At 42.1% G+C, this 21,912-nt stretch overlaps 1 protein-coding gene across 1 annotated transcript in view; it reads right to left on the reverse strand.

Annotated features, from left to right (window-relative positions):
* Positions 1–1,641: 1,641 nt before the first annotated feature.
* The window catches only part of PDX1 (pancreatic and duodenal homeobox 1), a 48,675-nt gene continuing 28,404 nt past the window's right edge, over positions 1,642–21,912 (reverse strand). The window contains exon 2 of the mRNA XM_040422612.1: positions 1,642–2,045. Within this exon, the coding sequence (XP_040278546.1) occupies positions 1,642–2,045 (404 nt within the window). The remainder of the gene's footprint in view (positions 2,046–21,912) is intronic.

The raw sequence follows: 21,912 nt of genomic DNA on the forward strand, positions 1-21,912 counted from the left end.
AAGTAGAGGAGAATCTCCTTCCTAACACGGGCGAGTTTTCCGCGCGGGTGCAATGCGTGAGATGAACGCATTGCACCCGCACTGAATCCGGATCCATTCATTTCTATGGGGCTGTGCACATGAGTGGTGATTTTCACGCATCAATTGTGCGTTGCATGAAAATCGCAGCATGCTCTATATTGTGTGTTTTTCACGCAACGCAGGCCCAATAGAAGTGAATGGGGCTGTGTGAAAATCGCAAGCATCCACAAGCAAGTGCGGATGCGGTGCGATTTTCACGCATGGTTGCTAGGAGACGATCGGGATGGGGACCCAATCTTTATTATTTTCCCTTATAACATGGTTATAAGGGAAAATAGCATTCTTAATACAGAATGCATAGTAAATTAGGGACGGCGGGGTTGAAAAAAAAATAAAAATAATTAAACTCATCTCATCCACTTGTTCGCGCAGCCCGGCTTCTCTTTTTTCTTCTTCTTTGATGACCTGGGAGGAAAAGGACCTTTGGTGACGTCACTGCGCTCATCACATGGTCCATCACCATGGTGATGGATCATGTGACGGACCATGTGATGAGTGCTGTGATGTCACCAAAGGTCCTTTTCCTCCCAGGTCATCAAAGAAGAAGAAAGAGAAGCCGGGCTGCGCGAACAAGTGGATGAGGTGAGTTTAATATTATATCTTTTTTTAACCCATCCATCCCTAATTTACTTAGCATTCTGTATTAAGAATGCTATTATTTTCCCTTATAACCATGTTATAAGCGAAAATAATAAAATCTACACAACACCTAACCCAAACCCGAACTTCTGTGAAGAACTCCGGGTTCGGGTCTGGGTACCAAACATGCCGATTTTTCTCATGCGCGTGCAAAACGCATTGAAACTCTTTGCACTCGCGGGGATAAATCGCACATTTTCCTGCAACGCACCCGCATCTTTTCCCGCACGTCACCCGCAACGCCCGTGTGAAAGAGGCCTAACTGTCTCACAGTCAGTCAGAAGCAGCTACAGGATCGTAGAGGACATTACAGAGACGTTCTGACCTGTATGTTTGTGTACTAAGTACTTGTGCTGAGATAGAAACTTTCTATGTAGCTGTGCTATCTCTTTAGTGTCTCTCTTGGAGTTCTGTCTCACTAATGCTGCAGCTCACACCCCTCCCTATAGACTTGAATTGACACATGTAATATGACCAGAAGTAAAGCATTTTTCCAAATTAAAAACAAGGAGGAATGGAGTGGTAAACAGCATAAAACATAGAGAGCTAGACATTTCTCACTGATAAAACATATTAAAAAGTTTCCTGTGATTGCTTGTATTATTGATTTTTGCAAAGTTGTGTGAAAAGTTAGTGACCATTTAAAGGAAAAAGCTAATACAAAAATCAGCCTCTGCTTAAAGCTAGTTGAATGATGATATTTATAAGATATGATCTTCATATTTCTGCTGTCCATTATGCATTGTACTACAGAACACTTTCAATACATATAATGTGAAACTTTGTCAATAATGACTACATAAAGCATAGGTCACATTTACACATAATAGCCAGGACCATTGCATGGCCTGATCTATGTTAACTAAGTCTATTGAGTTCAATATGCTGTAATACTTTAGAGTCAACGGAAAAGATTTATCTCTATCGCTTTTCAGCTTGTTTGGAGGATGTCATAGAGTTGGCTTGTGAGGATGAAGAAGTTGGCAATGGTGGTGACAGCACCAAGTCTCTGGTGGGTAGTGTGTTTCCCATACACTGAGACTCATCCTTTATAATATCAGCAGAGGACACCACAGAGTCTTGTTCGGGGTCACTTCCTCGTCCTCTCTTCTTGTCTTCTTCCTTCTTCCACTTCATCCTTCGGTTCTGAAACCAGATCTTTATGTGTCTTTCGGTCAGGTTCAGCATGACGGCCAACTCAACTCTCCTTGGCCTTGAGATGTATTTGTTAAAGAGGAATTCTTTTTCCAGCTCCAGAAGCTGTGCTCTTGTGTAAGCTGTCCTTGTTCTCTTATTTTCTTCTTGTTCCATCATATATGAGCCACCTGCAATGAAAAATGCAAAATTTATAGAGATATAGTATTAAAGGTATCGACTTAGACCAGGTCTTCATGCTGGTTGCAACTTCAACATTTCCCTGAGAGGTTGCATGACAATCACAAGAATTCAAACAGGGGTTTAACTATAGGGGAAGCAGGGGAAGTCGTTGCTTTAGGGCCCAAACTCAGAAAGGGCACACCCAGGAGGAGGACTAAAAAATGTTATTGTCAGGGCCCCCCTCAACAGTATTATACCATGACATTATATACAGTGACACTGTAGGAAATGGACTGAGCGGCTCCCGGGCCTCGTCTGAGAGCATAATCTTGACTAGCCACAGGATTGGGGGTTCAATGGGATTTGGAAGTTACAAACAAGTTTCTAGTGGGGGGGGGGGGACCTCATTCAAAAATTTGTTGTAGGGCACAGTCATTTCTAGTTACACCACTGAATTCAAACATGGTCAAGTTCTTTTAGAAAAGGCATCCAGTTGCAATGCTACCTTTATTTGAGCCATTATACCATGATCGTATGCAGATATAGCAGCAATGTGTCGACCCTACTTAAATTGCTGGGTCTTGACAAAGATGCAGCTAATTATGTAGGGTTAAAACATTGCTGCCATATCTGTAACTATTTACTTCTTTGATAAAGTCCTTGTAATAGTCACAAATTGTTCTGCAACTTTTTGCCTCAAATACAGGAGTATAGCTTTGGTGCAACTGAGGCATGTGGCTAGCGTTGAGGGCAGAGGGAAGTGGTATAGCCGAACACTATCTCTGTCAAAGAAAGCTGTTGATGTCTTAGCCACCCAACATCGATTCACAAGACTGCTGGGACAGTTTTGTTGCAATATGCCAATAATCATGACAGAAGCTGTGAGAAAACTGCTTGATCCCTGGCACTAATCTGTGTAGGACCTGCAGAAAGACCTGTGCATATATGGTCACATGACCATATGTGTGCAGGTCCTGTTACTGTTGGAGGACCTGCACAGATATAGTCACATGACCATATCTGTACAGGTACTGAATCCAGAATGCAGAGCATCAGTGAGGCACCACAGAGGGGCAGAATGTAAGGTGTAGGGTCTTGTCTGAGCTCTGTATTCGTTTAGAAGGCTTGGTCTGGGGTCTGTAAGTTTGGGACACAGCTCAGGGACTATGGTCTATTTAATTTGCCACTGGACACGCTTCATCATTTAAGAAAGTTGCTGATGTAGCAACCACTCAGCCTGGGGCATTTACATGAGAACCACTCGACTGCATTTACCCTCTGACAAGCTCTCTTTAGCACTTACCCAACCCAGGGGTCTGTTCACACATTGTTCTCATATCCGTTTATAATGGAAAACTTTATATTGTGAGTATGTGATATATAAAATCTTTCAGGCAGACACTAAAATTGTATGTGGATCAGTTAGAGTTATTACTTTAATATATATCAAGGAAGGTGATGTATCCATAGGGCCAAACAATCCAAAACATGCCAAAAGAATGTCCTTTTGAGATATTCTGCAGAGGTATGCATTGGTATACTTTTTTCACTGTATCGACTAGCATTATAGACTTTGCTACAGAGACATCCAGTAAAAAAAAAGTATAGCATGAAGTGGGATCCGCATATCCTGTGGATATGACATAAAGGTCCATGACTTGGCTTATATTCAGGTTAGACCATCAACAGTCCAACACCCTACACCCCTGCCAATCAGCTGTTATCTAGTAGCTCAGACGCCAGAAGATAAAGCCAGAACTACCTAACTATCCATTGTGTAGTGACTGAAGCTGATCACTACAGCGCTGATCATTGAAATGAATGATAACCAGCTCCGTCCACTACAGAGTGGTGTAGTTCTGGCGGTAACTTTCAGCACCGGAGCTACTATGAACAGCCATCTGGCAGGGATACAGGGTGTTGGACCCCCCCCCCCCCCCCCCCCCCACTGATCACATATTGATGGCCTGTCCTGAGGATAGGCCATCAATAGTAAAATACTGGAACATCACTTTCACCTATAGGATCTCAATGTTGGTTCTCAGGGATGCTATCACATGGTGGTCTTCAATTTCCACTAGAAGTTTGTGGTTAAAGACTAAGTTCAAAGAGAAAACAACTAATTACTAGGTACAGATATAACATCATATAACATGATTGCAGTCATAGCTTTTTGTGATTAGTGATGAGCGGCAGGGGTCATATTCGAATATGCAATATTTTGTAGAATATTCGCGAATTTGAATATTCGTTATATTCTACATTTTTTGTTTTTTACTCGAAAATCGGCAAGGCAATGATCGCGTAATATGCGAATATTACGCGATCAATACAGGCTTGGGTCAAAAACGAATATATAGCACTATAGGATATAGTGCTAAATATTTGTTTTTTAGAATATTCGTCATTTTTTTTCCATCTGAAGTCATGATTCCTCCCTGCTTAAGTTGCTTGACAAGCAACTTAAGCAGGGAGGAATCATAACTTCAGATAGAAAAAATTATCGAAGTTGCGATATTCGAGATAAATATTCGTAATTCGAATATTTGCGCTCAACACTACTTGTGATGTCCCTTCTCTTGTACATGATATCCTCTCATCTGTATCTGTCAATCATGTAACCCTCACCTCCTGTCTCCTCCTGCTTTCCTTGTAGATTGTAAGCCCTCATGGGAAGAGTTTTCTCCTCCTCTGTACTATTCTGTCATTCAATTACCGTAGCTCATGTTTTTCCAACTTATGGTTTGTATTATATTATGTATGTAAACCCTTTTTTATAAGTACAATGCCCTGGAAATAAAGTTGTCTAAAATTAATAATATTCATAATAAAATGCCATCACCTCCTGTCTCAGCGACTGCAGGATGTCTCTTGGAGGTTCTGATACCAATCCTGTTTTAGTAAATGCTTGTGTTCCCCATGAAATAGCAATTCTCATATTTAAGTGTCCTGCCATTCTTCTGGTACTCCTCCTAGAAATTTATGAAAATGAATGTTACCATTCCCCTGACACTAGTAGCACTGGTTGGATAGTGCTAGAGTATACAAAAACACCCAACTAGTAACACCCAACTATGAAGTTATTTATGCATTTTAGGAGGATTAACAGGGGAATGGGACAATGCCGATTTATTTGAAGAGATGCTCCAGTACTGCTACTTTTTAGATACTTTTAGAATACTTTTTAGAACTTTTTGAATTGCTTTTTAGGCCCAATGTGTTTTTTTTTTTTTTAAGGCAGATCATCTTTGATACTTTTTTGATAAACAGATTTGATTTCAGGTCTATACAACATTCTTCTGACTGGAGAGCTTCCCTAACAGCTATCTCTATAGTACTTATAATCTTTTATGATTCTGTTTTAGTACTTTATTACAACCTGGTTATAAAGCGCATTACTGTTTTTGTTGGAACAGCTTAGGAGTCGGACTATCTCTGTCAGATACAGTTGTTCAGCAAACTGAATATCACTTGTAAGATTCCTTTTCTTCCTGTGGGGGTCAGTAAAATGCAAGTGCACATACCTGCTATAGACTGCCATTAAAAAAACATACACAAATACACACCAAAATTACACACCACATGTGGCATAAATTTAGCCTTAGGCTGACCATACACTTTAGATAGTCAGTCACCCTGGTCTTAGCTGAGTGTACATGTACTGTCAATGGAGAGAGTGGCATAAACTGCTGCCAGGCACCTCTAGAGGTGGCTAATGTTCCATAAGAACAAAAAGATTGGACATGTTGAAATCCAATAGTCAGATTGGTCTCTTCCTCCATAGTTACCATCAGGGGAGAGTCCCCATAAACATTAAATGGTTGTCAGGTTCATTTTTAATCTATCGTGTATGGACAGTTTTAGACATTATTATTAAGAGGTAAGTAAAAATAAAGGGGTCCGATTATTTTTTTTTGTCTGATCTGGGGTCTGAATTAATTTTGGGGTTTGGTCTGTGGGCTGAATTAATTTTGAGGTCTGATATGGATACCAAATTCATTTTGGGGTCTAAACTGGGGTTAGAATTCATTTTGCCGGCAATTCTAGGGTCTGAATTCAATCACCACGCAACAAAAAATGTTAATACATTTTGAAGTATGGGATCTGATCAGAGCTGCGATTGGACAAACCACAACGATTTGTCTTCTAGAACCTTGGACTTTTCAGGTTCCTTTCTGATGTCCAGCTGAACCTGTACAATCTAGTTTCTCATGTTCAGCAATTAAACTTTAGAGTTTATTGATTGACTCTAAATAAAACCTGGCGCCCGTGTAATAATCATTTGTTAGGTTTGACTCATGTTCGATTAGATTTGTCTTTGTATACTCAGTGACACAAAACATGAAAGTTCATGCAGTATCTGGAAAGCTATGAATTAGGTATCAATTGCCTACAATTACTGTTCTGGCATTGTTTATAGCAAGTGGCGGCTACACTGTGTATTTTCAGTGACTTGAGATTTAGAATAACCAGCATCTGACCATTGCAGAGACATTCCAGCCCATGACATTTCTCACCTGTACACTAGATAAGTGAAGATTATTAGATTGGTGGGTGTCCGACCTCTGGGACAGAGATTGTTAGCACATAAGTGCGCAATCCCCCCACTTGTATTACCATAGTGAGTATTCCAGATGGGCGATGTATTTAACCACTTACCCGTTGACTACATATGTCCGGGTGGTCAGCACTTATCTGTGTCTAAAACATAAAGTGTGCAGCTGAGGGAGTAGAGAGCCTGCTGTCAGTGCCAGCAGGGTTCCCCGTAGAAAAGGCAGGGATAGTTTTTCACCATCCTCACCTTCCCCATCACTGTATACACAGTCCTAAACAAGTGCTGTATATAGAGATCAGGAAGCTGCAATGCTGCTTCCCCCTATGGTCCCAGCGGTCATGTGATCGTCAGAAGCTATGAGTCTGCATGAGCTGCTGGGTCTGAGCAGACCCAAATCAGCACTGCACTGAGGTTGTACAGACCCCGCACAATCTGTCTGAGACCTGCATTCCCCCTGACTCTGGCACGGCTATGTCAGCCTTAGTTACAGGAGAAATCAGCAATAAATATTTTAAAAAAAAGTAAAGTCCCCCAAAGGTCGTGTATGACACACAGTGTAAAAAAATAAATAAATAAAAAATAGAAAATGAATTAAAAAAAATGCCACCACACCCTACACTGCAGCTTCTAGCCCTGCCCCCAGTGACCATACTCTATACATCTCATATATAGCAAAATTTTCATTATGGAAAAGGGACATAATAAAAACAAAAAGTTAAAGTTAAAACAAGAAAATACAAAAATAAAAATGACATAAAAATAAAGCCCCATGTTTCACAAAAATAAAAGGTGCAACAATTATTTACATAACCGAACAGAAAAAAAGTTATGACTTTCAAAGCTGCATGTGCTAAAAAGAAAATACGGAAAATGCACCTGGTCAGGAGGGGAGTAAAGGGCCCAGTCTTAAACTGATTAATGTAAATCTTTGAATGTGAACTTCAATAATTTTAAATGAACTACGCTGATTAGACTACAGGTATGTTACTGATTCCTAGCAGATGGATACACTGCTTTGTTATTCCCATGCATTAGGCTAATATAACCATTAATAACTAAAAAATAACGTAAAAATGTGCAACATTTTATGCTGATTAATTTCAAAATAAATCTTCATAGAGGTCGTCCCGTGTTTCCCCTTATGATAAGATTTTGTCTGCCTACAGCAGCCACTAGGAGGCTGAATGCTCAATACTAGATGTAAAACCTTATAAAAAGGGAACCTGTCAATGTAATTGTACTTGCAATCTGCAGACCTCATGTTTTAGAGCAGGAAGAGCTCAGCAGATTGATATATAGTTTTGTGGGAAAAGATTCAGAAGGATCTGTATTTAAATGATTTAAATCTTTGCTCTTTCTAAGCTTCGGCAGGGTTGCAACTGAAAAAAAATTTTTTTTACAGAATCCTTTCTGACAAAACTATGTATCAATCTGAAGGATAAGAATGCAAATAGTGTTTTGTTTTTTTCATGTGGCTACACACGTGAAATTTCGATCCCACAGGACATTTATCATACTATTGCCGCGTAGAGAAACAAAAGAATGAAACTGGCGCTAGGGAAAGTGTGTTAAAACACAAGGAGTTGAGAGCCAGGTTCATTCTTTTGCTTCTCTACAAAGCAATAGTTTGATGAAGGACCACCAGGATCGAAACGTCACATGGGTAGCCACATGCAGAAGAAGAAAGAAAATGAACCTTTTGGATGGTGCTGTCAGCAGGAGTCAGAAGCAGGTAAGTATTGATAACACAATACTTTTTATTTCCAGTCAACGTGTTTCAGGGGCGGAGAGCCCCCTTCATCAGGACAATATACAACAGGTTGTATAATGTCCTGATGAAGGGGGCTCTCCGCCGCTGAAACACGTTGACTGGAAATAAAAAGTATTGTGTTATCAATACTTACCTGCTTCTGACTCCTGCTGACAGCGCCATCCAAAAGGTTCATTTTCTTTCTTCTTCTGCAACGAACTTCTCCCCGACTAATGCTTCCAAGGCACGGGGCTGGAACCTAGGCAGCAGAGCAGGCACCCCGCACGCTGATCGGGAAAATCAGCACAAGCTTCATATAGGTGTTGTGACTCTTCACAACATCATCTGGTAAGAGTTTTTACTTACCCCTTGTACCAATTATTATACTACACCACACATGAGGCGCTGCCTCCTATCTCTCTTTTATCTTCACATGGGTAGCCACATGAAATGAATCACAATTTGCATTCTTAACCTTTGGAGTGCTGGAATTTCCTTATTTATGTCTTGGGGTGGGAGCCAATTTCTAAGCACCCACTGTCTACTGGGTCACAAGACTCTGTTGAAGCACATATACATCTGCTCAGCGCCTTCTGGTCTACAACAAGTTAATCCATTGATTTTAAAGGGCAATGCACAGTCCTTAATTTCACCTGTGGGAAATTGAGCTCTTAGTAAGAGGTTTTCTTGCAGATTGCAGCTAATTATTGAGGGTCCCAGCAGGGCCGATTTCTGATCACCTTATTGTCAAGAAACACTTTTAACGTCTAAGTAGAGATTGACCAATATGGGGTACCTTTATAAGTGGTTGCTACAGAAAGAAATTATTTACCCTCTCTAAAGTGGTTCCCTCTCCCAAGGGCTGTTTCTGAGCACTAGGAAACCCTCTCTAGGTGCAACCTTGCCTAATGATCCCAAGCACCAGTCAGACCCACAAAAATTACATTTTTGCGGTACTATTACCCTTCTGAGGTACCCTTCCAAGGTACCACTTGGAACCGAACCCGAGTTCGGGAAATGGGTTTTTACAGTGGAAATTGATTTATAAAGTTATTATGCAAAGTCTCGCGAGACTTCGCGAAGTAATAACTTCGGCTCATAGGAGCCAATACATTCTAATACTGTACGGAGCGCTTGTCAGAAGTTCGGGTTTGGGTTAGGTGTTGTGTAGATGTTATTATTTTTCCTTATAACATGGTTATAAGGGAAAATAATAGCATTCCTAATACAGAATGCTTAGTACAATAGGGCTGGAGGGGTTAAAAAGAATTATAATAATAATTTAACTTACCTTAATCCACTTGTTTGCGCAGCCTGGCTTCTCTTCTTTCTTCTTCTTTGAGGAAAAGGACCTGTGGTGACGTCACTGTGCTCATCACATGGTCCGTCACATGATCCATCACCATGGTGATGGTTCATGTGATGGACCATGTGATGAGGTGACGTCACCACGGGTCCTTTTCCTCCTGGACAGCAAAGAAGAAGACAGAAGAGAAGACGGGCTGCACGAACAAGTGGATGAGGTGAGTTAAATTATTTATTTCTTTTTTTAACCACTCCAGCCCTATTTTACTAAGCATTCTGTATTAAGAATGCTATTATTTTCCCTTATAACCATGTTATAAGGGAAAATAATAAAGATCGGGTCCCCATCCCAATCATCTCCTAGCAACCATGCGTGAAAATCGCACCGCATCCGCACTTGCTTGCAGCCTGCGTTGCATGAAAAACACACAAAATAGAGCATGCTGCGATTTTCACGCACGTGATGCGTGAAAATCACCGCTCATGTGCACAGCCCCATAGAAATGAATGGGTCCGGATTCAGTGCGGGTGCAATGCCTTCACCTCACGCATTGCACCCACGTGGAAATCTCGCCCATGTGAAAGAGGCCTAAGACGGAAGTCAAAACGGAAACCTTTAATAGGCATTCCGTTTTGATCCGTCATAATACAAGTCTATGGGCAGCAGAACGGATCCGTCCTGGTTTCCATTATGCAGGTGTCCAGTCCAGCCTTTAAAAGGCTTTCCGTTAACGGAATCTATAAGACAGAAGTCAAAACGGCAGCCTTTAAGAGGCATTCCGTTTTGATCCGTCATAATAGAAGTCTATGGGAATCATAATGGATCCATCCGTTTCCGTTATGTAGAACGGAAAAAAAAGTCCTGTCGACTTGTTTTCTGTCTTGCATAATGGGAACCAGATGGATCCATTATGATTCCCATAGACTTGTATTATGACGGATCAAAACGGAATGCCTCTTAAAGGCTGCCGTTTTGACTTCTGTCTTATAGATTCCGTTATTTTACATTATAACCATGTTATAACGGAAAGCCATATCGGAATCCATAACGCTGATGTGAACCCACCCTAACCTGTGTATAAGCACCAGCGGACATCTCCTTCCCAAAAGGGATCATTTTTGGACCCTTTTTTAATTAGAGAAAAAATTGACAGCGCAATGTGTTTTTAAACAGATCCCAACCACCCACAGACTATAAACCTCCGGGGTGTGGATCTTCATCTCTGCGTGGAAGTTTTAAAATGTTTGTGCAGAGATCTCAGCTGCACGCTAATTGTACGGCTGCTGGATGGGGGAGCCCTCTATCAGTGACAACAGGGCATCCCATTGAGAAGGGAGGGAAGTTTTTTTTTTTTTTTACCTGCCTTCCCCATCAATCAATACTCAGCACTCGAAGAGCGCTGTATATAGAGATCAGGAAGCAGCACTGCTGCTTCCTGCTCCAGTCCCAGCGGTCATGTGATTGCTGTGGATCGGCAGTCTGAGAATGCTGCTGGGTCTTAGCAGACCCAGATCAGCTGTGCAGTGAGGTTATACAGCGATGTACAACCTCCCTGGAGGCTTTATGCCTCATGTAACTGGGACTAATATGTCAACCCCAGTTACAGCAATAAATGCAAAGACAAAATAAAATAAAACCGCAGCCCCACCCCCAGCAACCGTAACCCATACATCTCATATATCAAAACGACCATTATGGAAAAGGAAAATAATAAAAAAATATTTTAGTTGAACGTTGTGCTATTAACAAAAGAAATTTAAATTTTTTCCCCTTTTTTATATTTTTCTGGTTATAAAAAATAAAAAATACCAAAATAAAAATGACATAAAAATAAATCCCCATGTAGGACCGAAAAAAAGGTGCAAAAACTATTTACGTAACTAAACGGAAAAAAAAAAGTTATGGCTTTCAAAGACGCATTTACTGAAAAAACAGAGAATGTGCCAGGTCAGGAAGAAGGGTAAATGGAAGTGGTTAAACAGGCTTCTTGTTACCACCGGTTACCATCCGGTTACCCATAGCTATATATGCTGCTATCAATCTTCCATTACTAATGCTGTTTTGGTGTTAAAGAGCTTGAAATGGCTTGGATACAGTCCCAGGAGAACCCAGAGTGACATACAAGACTTTTCAGGGCAATTAGGGCTCCAGAGATGCAAGTTAAATTTGTTTGGGCTGAACTGATAGAATCGGACCCAGAAACAAGTTACAGGGATCAACTCTAATCAGTGTGTGTATTTCTCACTACTGCGACATCACTGTGTATATTATCACATTACTGTTACATCACTGTGTGCATGATTCCAGTACTGTGGCATCACTATATGAATGCTTCCTTTGCTGAGAGTATTTTCCCTGTACTATGACATCACTGTGTGCATTTATCACTAGTGTGACATCACTGTGTGGACAATCTCACTACTGTGACCTCATTGTGCACATGATTCCTGAGCATTCTCCCTGTGCATCACGAATAGACACATAGCAGATTGGAGCATTTTAAGCTTCTGATATTGATTGCCTATTTTCAGGTTTGGTCATCAATATCATAATGGCTTGGATCCAACACCTGGCATCCCTGCCGATCAACTGTTTGAAGAGACTGCGGCACTCCGGTAAGCAAGGCGGCCTCTTCCTAGGCCAGTGACATTTATCAGTCATATAGCCTAGGTGCAGCTCAGCCCCATTCAAGTAAATAGTGCTGAGCTGAGATACCAAGCATAGCCACTATCCAATGGATGGCACTGTGTTTGGTAAGCTGCAAGGAGGCCGAAGCGCTCACCGAGCACCGCAGCCTCCTCAAACAGCTGAACGGTGGGGATGCCAGGTGTTGGTCCTTCGCCTATATGATATTGATGGTCTATCCTCAGGATAGATCAATAATATTGACCTCTTCCGGACCTCTACTGTACATGTTCGCGATGGCAGCGGGTGCAATAACTGCTGAATTTGTCCTGATTTCGACAGAAGGCTCAAGGCTAATGTCTGTAATTTACGGTAATGCTGATTGCAGCCATTTAACACCTCAGGGCTAAAACCAGGAGCCACTTGCTTCCCGGCCCAGGCCAACTTCCCCTGGCTAAGATCGAGGAAGGCAGCCCATATCAGTAATAGGCCTGAGCTTGTTTAAGGGCTCACAGGCTGATTACTAGTATCCTATGTTCAAATGCTGGCCTGCAGGTAGCAGTACAGCATTGGAATATACTGAATCCTGCAGAATACAAGTTGCAATCTAAGGCCTCTTTCACACGGGCGAGTTTTCCGCGCGGGTGCAATGCGTGAGGTGAACGCATTGCACCCGCACTGAATCCGGACCCATTAATTTCTATGGGGCTGTGCACATGAGCGGTGATTTTCATGCATCACTTGTGCGTTGCGTGAAAATCGCAGCATGCTCTATTATTGTGCGTTTTTCACGCAACGCAGGCCCCATAGAAGTGAATGGGGCTGCGTGAAAATTGCAAGCATCCGCAACCAAGTGCGGATGCGGTGCGATTTTCACGCATGGTTGCTAGGAGATGATCGGGACGGGGACCCGAATCCGATCATTATTATTTTTCCTTATAACATGGTTATAAGGGAAAATAATAACATTCTTAATACAGAATGCTAAGTAAAATAGAAAAAATAATAATAATAATAACTTAACTCACCTCATCCACTTGTTCGCACAGCCCGGCTTATCTTCTGCCTTCTTCTTTGATGACCTGGAGGAAAAGGACCTTTGGTGACGTCACTGCGCTCCTCACATGGTCCATGACATGATCCATCACATGGTCCATCACCATGGTGATGGACCATATGATGAGCACAGTGACGTTATCAAAGGTCCTTTACCCAGGTCCTGAAGAAAGAAGAGGAGATCCGCTACACGACCAAGTGGATGGGGTGAGTTAAATTTGTTTATTATTTTTAACCCCTCAATGGACATTTTACTAATCATTCTGTATTAAGAATGCTAATATTTTCCTTTATAAACACAACACCTAACCCAAACCCGAACTTCTGTGAAGAAGTCCGGGTTCGGGTCTGGGTACCAAACATGCAGATTTTTCTCATGCGCGTGCAAAACGCATTAAAACGCTTTGCACTCACGCCGAAAAAACGCACATTTTCCCGCGACGCGCCCGCATCCTATCCGGCCCTCACACGCGACGCCCATGTGAAAGAGGCCTAATGATTACATGTTATAGTCCTTTTGGGTGACTTAAAACGTTTTTAAAAATATAAAAATTCAAATGACACCCCTAGAATAAAAAAATAAAAATTAAACATCATGGGCATTGCTGCTGCCAAAAACACCCGTATAATAAAAAATATTTATCCCATACGGTGAATAAAAAGTGATCAAAAAGTCAAACACACTCCAAAATGGCATCAATAAAACTACAGATTGTCCTGCAAAAAGTTTTTATCAGTGTTAAAACTCAAGAAAAACTATATAAATGTGGTATTGTTGTAATTGGACTGACCCAGAGAATGAAGGGAACAGGTCAGTTTTACCACATAGTGAACGGCGTACAAACAAAACCCATAAAACTGTGGAAGAATTGCATATTTTTTTCCCAATTCCACCGTACTTGAATTTTTTTCCAGCTTCCCACTTCATCATATGCAATAGGAAATGGAGCCCTGAAGGGTTTAAAAACTCAGAAAACCCCTTTAAGGGGTCGTTCACGTGACCGTGTGAAGCCCGCAAATTGTGGTCCGCAATGCACGGGCACCGTCCATGGGGCAGGCGCATGGGGATCGCAGACCCATTCACTTGAATTGGTCCGCGATCCTTTGTTTCCGCAAAACGATAGAGCAAGTTATTTGCGGACCCATTGAAATTAATTTGGTCCGCATCCGTGATGGGGAACGGTGCCCGTGTACTGCGGATCTGCAAATGCGGTCCGCAATACGGCAACGGGCATCAACGAGCCCTAAGTGGGGACTAATTTCAAATATTGCTGTGGGGCTCTGTGGTGATAATTTGTTATACTCCTGGCTTCAGCTTTTGTTCCTACTGCTCTATTTATCTCTATGGGACTGAGAACTGTACTCGACTTCTCTTTAGCAGTCCCAGAAGGATGAATGGGGCAGTGGTGCTCAAATGCCACTCCATTAATTAATGAGATTACAGGATCCCTGTGACTGGTGGGGGTTCCAATGGTCATACACTTATCTGCTATCTTGCGGACATTGAATCAGTTTAAATCCCGACAGAAATTACAAAAAATCTATTCTGCTATAGTTGTAAATTACTGTCTCCATGAATATACAGTGTAATCTGCAGGCAGCATGTTAAAGTGTTGACGTAAAGCAAGGTTCTGTTCATACTGGTGTTACAGTCTCTGTTTTTAGAGGACCTCTCATTGACTTAAAGGGAACCAGCACCATGAAAATGCAGCGCAATTTGTGCACCTCAGCAGACGGATATATCGTTTTATGGGAAAAGATTCAAGTAAAACTTGTAGGGGCACATTTATCAAGACCGACGTCTAAAAAGCCCCTGTGCTGGCGGTGGATCCGGTGAAGTTATTAAGAGGCGCCGGCCTCTACATAACTTTGGTGGATCCTCCGCCAGTTCTAAATGTAAGACATTTTCTGACCTGTCTTACATTTAGACCATTTTCTACAACTAAACCAGGCGTAAAAAATGAAAAATGAGACAGGCCCGCCCATGCCACGTCCCCGTTTTTAGACCTGGCGTGAGGGGGATAAAGTCGCAGATTGTGCTGCGACATGGCGTGCAACAGAATCTGCGGCAGATATACACTACAAAAGTGGTGTATATCTGTTCATAAATTTATAAATATGTGCTCTTTCTGAGCTTAGGGGTCATGAAGGAGGTGCTATTCAGTGATTGAATGGCCTAGTGTGAACAGAGCTTTATCATGGGTCAGCCGTAAAATAACTCAGCATATTGCACTATTCTGACCTTCAAAAAGCAATGCAAACCTAAAGTTTTGAAAATATCTATGGAGGCTTTCTTGTCTATTCTTGGAGCTCCCATAGAAGTGAATGGAGGTTGCTGCTCACACGTTGCCACCTTTCCATTCATAGCAGCCATGAGATGAGGGTGGAGATCGCCGTTTTTGAAATAGGTGCGGGTCCCAGAGGTGGATATGACATAAACAAGATGGGAATATCCCTTTAACCCCCCAACAGTCACATTAAAACTGAAAAACCCTCCTGAAATTGTCACTTTTTCATTGTAGATTTTTAATTATGGCTGAAGTAAATTGAGCCGGCCCACTGAAGTGCATTTTAACCCGTAAGTGATATCACTCATTTTAGCCTTAAGGACCAGCGACATTTTCATCCTATATGTTCCAGTGGTCATAACTTTTTAATTTTTTCTTCAATTTAACTCCTTCCCGCCTAGCAGCATATATGTTGGCGGGACTGTACAAATGGCGCCCAGTCGCACTTCCGGCGTGTACCGGCTTCCCCTAGGAGTCTGTGTGCGCCAGCCTCTGTATTGCTGAATGATATGATCCTGCAGCACATTAGTTTCTATGGACCCCCTGTCTGTAATGGGCCCCATAGGAACATAGTATAATCCTATGACAGAAGCAATCTCATGATTGCTTGCTATAGTTCCCTATGGGAATTATATTTTAAAAAAAATGTAAATTTTTTTTAAAAGGTTTTAAAAAATATTTAAAAAAATAAAAACATATAAAAATTCAAATCACTCCCCCTTTCCCCAAAATAAAAATACATAAACAATAAAAAAATACACATCATGGGCATTACTGCATATGAAAATGCTAGTACTGTTAAAATATAAAAATATTTATTCCATATAGCACGATGAGATGGAGAAAAAAGTCAAATGGTAGATTTGCAATTTTTTGGTCGCTTCACCTCCCACAAAAAATGTAATAATACAAAGTGATCAAAAACTCATACACACCCTAAAATGGTATCAAAAGTACAAGTTCCCCCTCGAAACATGAGCCCTCACACAGCTCCATACACATAACTACGGGTCAGAATATGGGGATGAAAAGAAACGGCTTATTTTTTTAAGGTTTTTATTTATTTTTTCCCAGTTTTAAAACACATGAAAAACTATACATATGTGGTATCGCTGTAATCGGACTGACCTGGAGAATGAAAGTAAGAGGTCAGTCCTACTACATAAGGAGCGCCATAAAAACAGAACCCATAAAACTGTTATAGAATTGTGTATTTTTTCCAATATCACTCTATTTGGAATTTGTTTCCAGTTTCCCACTACATCATATGCAATACTGAATGGTGGCTTTAGAAAGTGCAACTTGTCCCGCAAAAAATAAGCCCTCATATGGCTATGAGAATGGAAAAGTAAAAAAGTTATGGACCTGGAAAAAGCAATGGCAAGTTCTGAACAAGCATCCTAAAATTCTCCCTTTTTGTGGCTGCAGCAGCAGTATAGTATTGAACCTGATGAACAAGAGATTTACAGCTGTGTAGGGGTAGTAGTAAAAGATACACAATTAGACAAAATCTTCAACAAAAATATATGCTGCTGGGGATGCTGGAAAATACATTTATTTTACACGTATAAATTGTACAAACTTTGCAACAGTTTTTTGGGGTAAAAGGTACAATTGCACAGTGTCCAGTGAAGCTATAATGCTTAAAACATCATCAGCCAATAGGGTTGCATATATATATATATATATATATATATATTTATATATTCATTGGGCTGTGAGCTAGCTCTTGCACATACAAGTATACTGTCTATTTAGAAACTGCACAGTACAGCAGAGTCTGTATATATGTAAACAGCTCTATCCTGTCCCTAATGCTAAAACCTGTGTTTTTATCAATTAATTCAATTGATCTAATTAAAAATATCTTCTCAATTCCTAACCCTGTCCCTGTAAGACCCTAAATTAACAATTTTTTGTGTCTAATTGGTGTGTCTGTTATAGAGATGTCCTGTCCCATCAGTGGACAAGCTGATAATGGCGTCTCCATTAGGGACAGTACATAGTGCCTAGGACAAATGTTTATATCCTCCCTCCTGATTGGTTGTAAGGCTCAGTACAAGGCATTATGTGCAAGCCTTGCCTGGGCTAATGTGATTCTCTGTCTTTATATTCCCTGCCCTGCTGTGCTCTCTGTATTTTGCGTTATTCACCCAAATGGAAGCCAAAGGCCCCTTTCAAACGGGCGAGTTTTCCGCCCGGGTGCAATACGTGAGGTGAACGCATTGCACCCGCACTGAATCTGGACCCATTCACTTCAATGGGGCTGTGCAGATGAGCGGTGATTTTCACGCATCACTTGTGCGTTGCGTGAAAATCGCAGCATGTTCAATATTCTGCTTTTTTCATGCAACGCAGTGTCACGACCCGTGGTTAGGTCGTGACTCTGTATCTTCACATGCGGTTGCCTTTGGCAATGTGGTTTGCATGTGAGGCACTTTTCCTTGGATGTGGTGTTTCCCCATTTTGGTATGCACGGGGTTAAGGTGTGTCTGGTAGGTGTTGTGGTGGGTGGGACCTCAGGCCTTATATGTTGGTGTGGTGGAGCCTAAAGGTCAGTTTGATTTTGGTTGTCAGCTTGGTGTGGAGCTCTGCTCCTGGGCTGTTTGTGATTATGTCTGTGTGAGTCACCCTTATTTATTATTTTGTATTTCTTGCTTTGTCTGTTGTCCCCTCCGGTGTGTTTCTGTCATTCCTCCCCCCACCTGGTGTATGTAGTTATGGTGCGGGTTTCGCTTGGAGGTTTGATTGTTGTATGAGGCTACTTTCACACTAGCGTTCAGAGCAGGTCCGTCTGATGTCTGCTCAGACGGATCCGCTCCTATAATGCAGACGTTTGTATCCGTTCAGAACGGATCCGTCTGCATTATAGTTTAAAAAAAATTCTAAGTCTGAAAGTAGCCTGAACGGATCCGTCCAGACTTTACATTGAAATTCAATGGGGGACGGATCCGTTTGAAGATTGAGCCATATGGTGTCATCTTCAAACGGATCCGTCCCCATTGACTTACATTGTAAGTCTGGACGGATCCAATTGCCTCCGCACGGCCAGGCGGACACCCGAACGCTGCAAGCAGCGTTCAGGTGTCCGCTCGCTGAACGCTGCCAGACTGATACATTCTCAGCGGATCCGCGTCCACTGAGAATGCATTAGGGCAGTACGGATGCGTTCGGGGCCGCTTGTGAGCCCCTTCAAACGGAGCTCACAAGCGGAGCCCTGAACGCTAGTGTGAAAGTAGCCTGAGGCTCCGGAAGGGGCGGGCTTCCCCGGAGGGGTTTAAGCGAAGACTCTCCTTTGGGCTTTTCCAGCTTGGAGCCACCTTCCATCATGGCTACGGCAGGTAAGTGAGGATTGCATAGTTATGTTACTGTGTAATTTACCTGCCGTACTGTTTAGCCCATGGCCTTCTATCCTGCTTGCCACTGGGCCGTTTGAGACACCATTCATCCGTGGTGTTGGATGAATGGGTGGTCTCTGCCCTGTTATTAGGCCTAGGGCTTTGTAGGGATAGTAGGGTCAAAGGTTGGTGAGCATGAGCCCCCTTACCTTCTGAGGCGGCTCATGCGGTAGGAGTCTAAGGTGAGTTCAGGGTTGTGCTAGGTGGTGACCTGCTCCCTGTTCCTTCCTATCTGGCATTGCAGTCTCTGCCTTTGAACGGTGGGGGGTTTTCCCCACTCCCCGTCGTGACATGCAGGCCCCATAGAAATAAATGGGTCTGCGTGAAAATCGCAAGCATCCGCAAGCAAGTGCGGATGCGGTGCGATTTTCATGCATGGTTGCTAGGAGATGATAGGGATGAGCAACCCCATTAAAGTCTAATCACTGTATTATTTTCCCTTATAACATGGTTATAAGTGAAAATAATAGCATTCTTAATACAGAATGCTTAGTAAAATGTGGTTTGAGGGGTTAAAAAAAAATACAAAAAATGAACTCCCCTCATCCACTTGTTCGCGCAGCCGGCATAGTCTTCTTTCTTCTTCTTCTTTCAGGACCTGCAAAAGGACCTTTAATGACGTAATCGCGCTTACCACGTGGTGACGTCAGCGCAGGTCCTGCTGAATGAGGAAAGAAGGATCTTCTATCTTCATTCAGCAGGACCTGCGCTGACATCACCACGTATACCACGTGGTGAGCGCGATTACGTCATCAAAGGTCGTTTTGCAGCTCCTGAAAGAAGATGATGTCGGCTGCGCGAACAAGAGGATGAGGTGAGTAATATTTTTTTTTATTTTTTAACCCCTTAAGCCACATTTTAGTAAGCGTTCTGTATTAAGAATGCTATTATTTTCCCTTATAACCATGTTATAAGGGAAAATAATAAAATCTACAGAACACGTAACCCAAAACCGAACTTCAGTAAAGAAGTCCGGGTTCAGGTCTGGGTACCACATTCAGTTTTTTCTCACGCACGTGCAAAACTCATTGCACTCGCGCGGAAAAAACTGAACATCAGAACACAATCGCAGTCAAAACTGACTGCAATTGCTTGCCTACTCACGCAGTTTTCCTGCAATGCACACGCGACGCATCCGGAGCAAATCCGGGACGCCCGTGTGAAAGAGGCCAAATTATTGGAAAATTCTAAACAAATCTTATTTGTTTAGAATTGAATTGTTCAGCTCTATTTATTGATATGTAAGGAGTCAATTTAACATTAAGGGTTAACACCAGCCACAGGCTGAAGTGAGAGCTGCAAGTGCAATGTAGCTCTCACTTCAACCTGTGCTTATTTGGTTATAGATATTTGGCTAGATAGTGACTAGAATCTTGGTTGTGCTTTAAAGCCAATAGTGTTGAGCGAATTGAAGTCCATCAAGTGGACTTCAAACCAAATTTCATGGAAAATTTGATTCACTGCAAAGCCGAATTTCCCCGTGCTTCGTGGTAGCGAATCAATTTTCCCTGAAATGGTTTAAAAAAAAAAAAAAATCATATTTACCTCATCCGTTTGATCACAACGGGTCGGCGCCGCCATCTTGATCTCGCACGAAATTCCATGCACAGTGACGTATGATGTCACCATGCCAGCCAATGTGATGATGTCATCATGGGTCGCGTGAGATTTTGCGCCAGATCTTCAATAAAGATGGCGGCGGTCGGCCCGTCACGAGCAAATGGATGAACTAAGTATGATTTGATCGATTTTTATAATTTTTTTCAAATTTTACACTCTGTTATTACTGTCAGCTATGAACGTGGAATCTGAGGGGTACAATGACGGGGAGCGGCGCAATCGCCGCTCCTTGTCATTGCACCCTCTACTTGCAAAGAAATGCGCTTTGTGACAAAATAATTTGTCAGAAAGGGAACGTTTTTTGTAAAATTTGGAGAAGCAGCCGAATCAAATTTTTAAATACTTCACTCATCTCTAAAAGCCAAGGTTGTAGCTGCATTTTAGCCTGGAGAAGAGCCCTCAGAAGCACCTTCCCCCTTCCTGCAGCTCCTCAGCCAACAGAACCCATTTTCAGGCTGCTCAGTGGGGGCTGGGGGTGGTTAAGATGTCCATAAACATAAGGGCAAAGTCATTCAAGGCTGATCATTTCAATGGGACCAACTGACTTATGGGTATGGAGGTGTGCTGACTCTCCCCTGACAGTGAGTGACAGCCTGTCCTTGTGTGTGTGTGTATACACACATATAGCTGTCAATCTCTGTGAAGGACCTCCCACGGGACTCCTAAGATCAGAATAAGCAGGAAAAGGAAAAAAATTAAAAAATTAAAAATTACAACTTATACTGAAATATTTTCCCCATAAAACTACATATCATTCTGCACATGTCCTCCTGCTCTGACATGCTGACCACAGATTGGACTGCATATTTAATATGACCTGCTCCCTTTAAATTTAGCATCTGACCATACACACTTTAAAAAAATCCAGCAGTTGTTTTAAGCTATATTGTATTGCTATATTGTAACGGTATGTTACAATATATACAGAAGCACCAGCAGAAGACTTCCCAGAGACAAATTGGGGGTCCAGCACCCCTACCAGGGCCGGACTGGCCATAGGGCAGACCGGGCATTTGCCCGGTGGGCCGGGCCGAAAACAATCAGCCGGGCCGCCGGCTGAGTTTTTTTTTTTTTAAATTTTTTTTTTTTTTATTATTAATGTGGCAGCAGCCGGGCAGGAGTGGAGATGAGCGCTTCCGTTGTGGAAGCGCTCATCTCCATATTCATCTGTATCGCAGTCCTCAGGACAGCGATACAGATGAATGGAGCAGGGGAGAGGCGTCTCCCTTGCCCATTCCTCTGATAGGCTACAGGCACTAGGCCTGTAGCCTATCAGA

This window comes from Bufo bufo, chromosome 3 (assembly GCF_905171765.1).
Source record: "Bufo bufo chromosome 3, aBufBuf1.1, whole genome shotgun sequence".
Classification (NCBI taxonomy): domain Eukaryota; kingdom Metazoa; phylum Chordata; class Amphibia; order Anura; family Bufonidae; genus Bufo; species Bufo bufo.